The sequence below is a fragment of the Orycteropus afer genome, unplaced genomic scaffold, assembly GCF_000298275.1.
Source record: "Orycteropus afer afer isolate SDZICR_OR568_19922 unplaced genomic scaffold, OryAfe1.0 scaffold00155, whole genome shotgun sequence".
Taxonomy (NCBI): domain Eukaryota; kingdom Metazoa; phylum Chordata; class Mammalia; order Tubulidentata; family Orycteropodidae; genus Orycteropus; species Orycteropus afer.
This window is the reverse complement of record NW_006921742.1, coordinates 6,328,057-6,334,807: the sequence shown is the minus strand read 5'-3', so window position 1 is coordinate 6,334,807 and position 6,751 is coordinate 6,328,057. Positions and strand designations below refer to the sequence as shown.

Here is a 6,751-nt window from a genome sequence, read left to right as displayed (position 1 = left end):
AGGCTGTAAATTTTTACTGAAGTAGATCGATCACCCCGTCTTCCTTCTGCAGAATGGTTGGTGGGTTTGAACCGCTGACCTTCCAGTTAACAGTCAAGTGCCTTATCACTATGCCACCAGAGCTCTTTATATAGTGTATATTAAAGCATATATTTGAATTTCCCTCCATTAGTAATTTATTTATTTTTTTTAGTGGGATCCAACTGTTGGAAAGTCACTGTGCACTTTTAGAGGCCATGAAAACGTCATTTACAGCACGATTTGGTCTCCCCACATTCCTGGTTGCTTTGCTTCTGCCTCAGGTAAATTGCTCTTTAACCACAGTCTTACTTGTAGTGAACTGTGTACCTCAGTAGGTGGTGCTATGTGGTTTCGAGTTGGAGAGGAGCAGTATTACGTTATTCTTTTGTGCTCTTTATTCTGTTTCATTCTTTATCAACCTCTTGACGAGAATTAACTGAGGCCTGGATTAGTTTTCAGTGATTCCAACACTTCGACTTAACATGTTTGATATGGTGAGGTAAGCAGCAGGTGCAAAAAGCAAGTGAGGGCTTAGGCATTAGACTGACTTTGAAACCGAATACCATCTCGTCTGCTTACTAGTTGTGAGCAAGTATGAGGCTGCGTTTCCTCATCAGCAAGATGGGGTTAATAATGGTAACTCCTGAGGTGGTTGTGAATATTAAATAACTGTTCACACATAAAGAAGCTCTGGTAGCATAGTGCCTAAGGCACTTGACTGCTAACCAGAAGGCTGGCAGTTCAAACCCACCAGCCACTCCTTGGAAGGAAGATGGGGCAATCTACTTCCGTAGTGATACTGCCTCGGAAACCCAAGAAGGGGTCGCTATGACGTTACACAATAACAACATAAATGTCCGGCTCGCAGTTAACTTCCTTCCCTTGATGGTCACTCTCTTTTTCAGGGATATGCTCTTTAATTCATTGCCTCTAAAGCCATACCAAGGAGCTCTGATAGCATAGTGTCTAAGGCACTTGACTGCTCACCAGAAGGAAGGAAGGTTGGGCAATCCTACTTCCGTAGTGATACTGCCTCGGAAACCCAAGGAGGGGTCGCTATGAGTTGGGGCTGACTCGAGGGCAAACAACAACAACAAAGCCATAGCAATGATTTTTTGGTATGATCTTTCACTTGACAATTTGCTTTTGATTCTAAGGTAAAGAAATTCTAAGGTAAAGCAGATACTATTTTTATGTGTTTCTGTTGCACTTTGTACTCCAGTAAAACTTGCAAAAACAGGGATCTGTAAGGCATAAACCTATCAGTAACCAAAACCAAACTCACTGCTGCGAGTCGGATCTGACTCATAGTGACCCCTCCTTGGGTTTCCGAGGCAGCATCACTACGGAAGTAGATTGCCCCATCTTTCTTCCAAGGAGTGGCTAGTGGGTTTGAACTTCCAGCCTTCTGGTTAGCAGTCAAATGCTTTAGGTACTACCCCACCAGAACTATCCATAAACCTAGGAGAGAAGGAAAACTCAAATATTTGCTACTCAAATTAATGATAAAAAAGTGGTAGGACTGGACTCTGTAAAAGGCAGAAAACTTGAGAGACCCCAAAAAATGAGGCAGTCCAGTGGAGTTCTGGTTCTCACAGTTTTCACTGTTTGCATAAAGATTTCCAAATTTGGTTTGTTGGCCTATTGATAAACCATGTAAGATCTGAACAGCCGAAATGGCATGTAAGTTGTAGAGAAACCGTTTATTCTCTCTGCGGCACCCCATTTAAAGCACCATAATCCACCTACCAACTGGTAATGTAAATAGATATCCAACCTTCACTTGTTCTGAACTGCACTGGAGCACCTCTCCTTGATATTTCCCTTCTGACTTCCCTGAAGATCTGTCCTTCCTCACCTGTCAGTCTGCCTTTCTTTCCATCAGTCTAGCCTGACTCGCTTCCATTTTCCTGATGTTTCATGGAAAAGTTTAGTAACAGAGGCTTTGTCGACATTTGGAATTATCATTCATATGATTAAGAATATGGAATGTCAGGTCCTAATGATGAATATTGTAATATTTGCCATACCATGACTTTTCATAGTGTGAATTAGATAGAAAACAATTACATATTAATTAACAAATACGATTTGTATTAGGCAGCTCACAACTGATTATTAAAAAAAAAAACTCATTGCCATCGAGTCAGATCCAATTCATAACGACCCCTCCTTGGGTTTCTGAGGTGGTATCACTATGGAAGTAGATTGCCTGATCTTCCTTCCAAGAAGTGGCTGGTGGTTTGAACTGCCAGCCTTCTGGTTAGCAGTCAGATGCCTTAGGCACTATGCCACCCTAAGTCCTACAAAATTGGGACCCAGTCTAGATCTTCTTATTGGCTACCGAGCTGCTTTGTGTAAGTAGTTTTATCCTCTCTTTGTTTAGTAGAACAGAGGTTGCTAAGATTATAGCAGTTATAAGATTGGGTAACACATGCTAATTAATCATAAGATTCATGGTGATTGACAAGGTAATAGCATCACTGTTTTTTGCTTCTTTTATAACTTTTAGAAAGTACATAAATGTGTGAAGAAAAAACAACAACAGTATGCCAGATAATCCCTATTCTGACCACGTCCAGAGTTTGAAAATTCAAAAAGCACAGAAACATGCCAAATAGTAAAAGTCTTCCCAGCCTACTTGCTGCTGAGATAACCACTGTTAACATTTGCTTTACTCTGCCAGAAAAATACAGTACAGAAAATTCAAAATATTTATGGAGAATATTCTTTAGGAAAAAAAAATCCTCAAAAGTTGTATTTGCTTAGTGATGTTAGGTTTTATAATTATATGCTTTTGTAGTTCCAATCCTGGAGGAAAAACAACTTTGTAATTGTGAGTCAGAAAATATCCAGTCCTCCAATTCTTTTTTCTCCTTTGAAAGCACTGTTTTTTAAAAAATCGTTTTTGATTGTGGAGGTTTTTTCAGAGCTTTGGTCTAACGTTACAGCTGAGCTGACTGAATCATACCATCATGCAGAAAGAGGGTGATTCTAAGACTGTGGTTTTGAATGAAATTGCTGGAAGAGAACATTTTGTTGAATTATATATTTAACTTTATGAAATTAAACAAACTTAAAAATAGGAAGTAGAATCAACACATCTCTTTGGCTTGATATACCAGCCATAAACACATGGCTAAAAAAAATTTTCTGAATGCTGGCTTGTCTTAGTTATCTAGTGCTACCATGACAGAAATTCTACAAGTGGGTGGCTTTTACAAACAGGAGTTTATTTTCTCACCATTCAGGAGGCTAGAAGTCAGATGCAGGCGCCTGTCTCTGGGGACGGCTCACTCACTGTGTTAGCTCTGGGGAGAGGTCATTGTCTTCTTGGCTTCTGTTTCCTGGTTCCTTGAAGATCCCCCGAGGTGGCATCCATCCCATCTCCCCATCTCCCTCCTGTCTCCCCCCAACCCTGTGCTCCCGTGTCTGCTTGCTTCTCTGGACCTAATCTATCTTGTACCTCAAAGGTGGTTGGTTTAAAACACTCCCTACACTAATATGGCCTCTTAACATAACAAAGAAAACCCTTTCCCAAATGGGATTATAACCACAGGTATAGTGGTTATGATTCACAACACATATTTTGGGGGACACAATTCAGTCCATAACACAGTTCCTTCCTAAAAGCCCTGACACTTTAACATACATTCTTCCATTTTTCTTGTAGATACTTTTGTTCAATGTATTGTCATTAAAGCTTTTAAAACTGTAGAAATAAACTAAGGTGAACGATTCAGTTGGCATAGGCAGAGCAGAGTTGTGCTTCTAGCTCGTCTCCCTTTCCACTTTTGTGCTGCCTGCTGTTAGGCATGTAGCGGGAAGCCAGAAACAATCTGCTCTGGGTATTCCATTGCTCGGTTAGCACATTTTTTGAATGTACACATAAATAAATATAACCTGTTGTCATGTGCTGTCTAGTGGATATGACACTAATTATTTTCATAGGTGTATATCTCTAAGCAGCAATGGTTGTATATCCTTCTAAGTTTAAATTTAAAGTTCTAAAATGATTTTGCAACTGTCTAATGTATTATACTTCATGGATTAAACAATAACAACTCTCAGGGTCTAGATGACATCAGTTAATTCTGATTGTGAATCAGAACTAAGTTCAGGTAGCAGTTTAGAGACTTGGACCCTGAAAGGTAAACAGATGCACCTCTTCAGTTTGGCAATCTGGTGAATGAAAAATGATATCTATTTGTTCTTTTGATTTGCATATTTGATTGTTATGGAAGTTGAAAATGGTGTATGTTGCTTGGCCACTGCTTTTCTTTTGTGAGTTGCAGATTCATGTCTTTGGCCTGTTTTTCTACTGAGAGATATGTGGTGTTGATGTTGTTTTTCCTTATTGATTTATGAGCTCTTGTAGGTTGTGGAAGAAATGAGAGAGAGAAAAGTAAAGGGTAATTCCTAGGTTCCTACCAAGGACAAATTCATGGATGGTGATGCTATAACAGATACTTTGAAAGAGCAGGTCGTGAATTTTGTTTTAGAACACACATGTGAGGATGTCAAGTGAGCAGGTTAAGTTTGCGGCTGAGAAGTCTGGCCTTGAGAATAAAAACTGTGCCATTGACTCACAAATGTAACTAAGGTCATTGCAATAAATAAGAGTTTTCAAGAAAGAAGAAGGAATCTCGTAATAGAGCGCAAGTTGGCAACTGCACCGTTGGGCCAATCCAGCCCACTGACTGTTTTGTAGTTTTCCTTTTTAACTGTGGACGACTGACTGTTTTAAAAGATGATACTAAGGAGCCAGTAGAAAGTTAGAGAAGAGTAATACAGTCTTTTGTGTTTGAAAATTATTTGCCATTCCAGGACTCTACAGACATTCTCTGAAATTTCCTTCAAGTACTGCCATAGTCCTGTGTTTTAAACTTAATATTGAATTCATCAGGAATTTATCTTAGAATAAGAAATGAAGTAGAAATGAAACTTTTTATTCAAAATGGTTTATCAGATGTTTGTTAGATAAGCTATTCTTTTTCTCATTCATTTGAAATAATAATGATAACAACTAACATTTTTGAAGGTTTCAACTACACCAGGCATAATATAAAGACTTTATGGTTTTTAATCTAATAATTTGATCATGGGAAATATCATCTTTATCATATTATACTTGGGTCTGTTTTCTAGCATTTCTGCTTTGGCCCATTTGTTTATTTCCCTGTATACATATTACACTGATTAAACTTATTATAGAATACATTTCAATTTCTGGTAGCAACAAGCCTTCCGTGACTCCTCTTGTTTCATACATTTTTTGGCAATTCTTCCTTATTTAGTTTTCCAGATGAATTTAAAATAATTTTGAAGAGTTAAAAAATATCCTTTTGGGATTTTAATTGGATTACATTAAATTAATTTAAAGGTTAATTTGAGTCATCTCTTTGTTCTTAATTGTTCAAAATTTCTCATCAAAGAGCATTTAAGGTGACTGCTTCTAGTATTCATTCATGTAATCAGCATCTAAATATAGACAATACCCACAGCCATTGTCATTGAGTTGATTTCAACTCAGAGTGAATCTGTAGGATGGAGTAGAACTGCCCCACAGAGTTTCCAAGGCTGTAGATCTTTACAGAAGCAGACTGCCACATCTTTCTCCTTTGGAGAAGCAGGTGGATTTGAACCACCAACCTTTTGGTTAGCAGCTAAATAGTTTAACCACTGCCATCAAAGTTCCTTAAAGATAGGCAATAGGTGGGATAGTTATTCCATTCTTGCTAATAAACTGTATCAGTCACTCAGTTTTGGATTATCTTGAATGGCTTTTCACAGATAATGTCACAAATATCCTTTCCATTATCTTCTTTGTTTTTTTTATTCTAAAAGTTAAAAATTACCAAATGTCCTTGAATTCTAGATGTATCATTAAGTTAAAGACATACAGAAATGGAAACCTTCAGTCTAATTGTGTACTGATTGATCTATTTAGATGAATCAATTTTTGAGATCCTAATAGTGAATAATAGTAATTTCTGTATATAGAGGTACAATTAATTCAAGAAATGGTTTGTTCTCTGATTAGATTTAACAGTATTGTTTTCAAGAATGAGGAGCAGTACTCTCTAGCAACTTACAGAATGATTACAGTGAAACCTGTGACAGTTGGAACTCAACAGGATTGCCTTGTTTTTCTGCCTTTGACAGGGTACAGCCTTACCACTTTTCTGTGCTGTTAGTGTAACATACTTAAGTTTTCCTTCTCTGACAGGTTTCCACCTTACACAGATTCTGCTTTTGCAGGTTTACTGTACTACTATTTTAAAATCTTCCAAGTTGTCCAAGTCATTGATTTTTTTCTCCATAATTTGAATTAAATCTTTTCCAAAATACCAAGTCTGTCAGGATAGGACCAATAATACATTTTTCCTTGCCACATTTCCTTTTCCAAACCTGAATTTCTTCCTTGATCTTTTTATCTGCTATAGCACAGCTAATCATAAAGCTAGGTATGTATTAGGTTAATGATAGTGACATTAGTACACTTAATTTGAATGAATTAATCCTTTAATCTACATATATAGAATTTGAGTTGTTGTTGTTGTTGTTGTTGTTATGTGCCGTCGAGTCAAACCCGACTCATAGCGACCCCTCCTTGGGTTTTCGAGGCAGTATCACTACGGAAGTAGGATTGCCCAGCCTTCCTTCCGAGGAGTGGCTGGTGGGTTTGAACCGCCAGCCGTCTGGTTAGCAGGCAAGTGTCTTAGCCACT

At 37.9% G+C, this 6,751-nt stretch overlaps 1 protein-coding gene across 1 annotated transcript in view; it reads left to right on the top strand.

Annotated features, from left to right (window-relative positions):
* PEX7 (peroxisomal biogenesis factor 7) overlaps window positions 1-6,751 on the top strand; it is a 152,569-nt gene that overhangs the window by 46,872 nt on the left and 98,946 nt on the right. Inside the window, exon 7 of the mRNA XM_007946313.2 lies at window positions 194-302. Within this exon, the coding sequence (XP_007944504.2) occupies window positions 194-302 (109 nt within the window). The remainder of the gene's footprint in view (window positions 1-193; window positions 303-6,751) is intronic.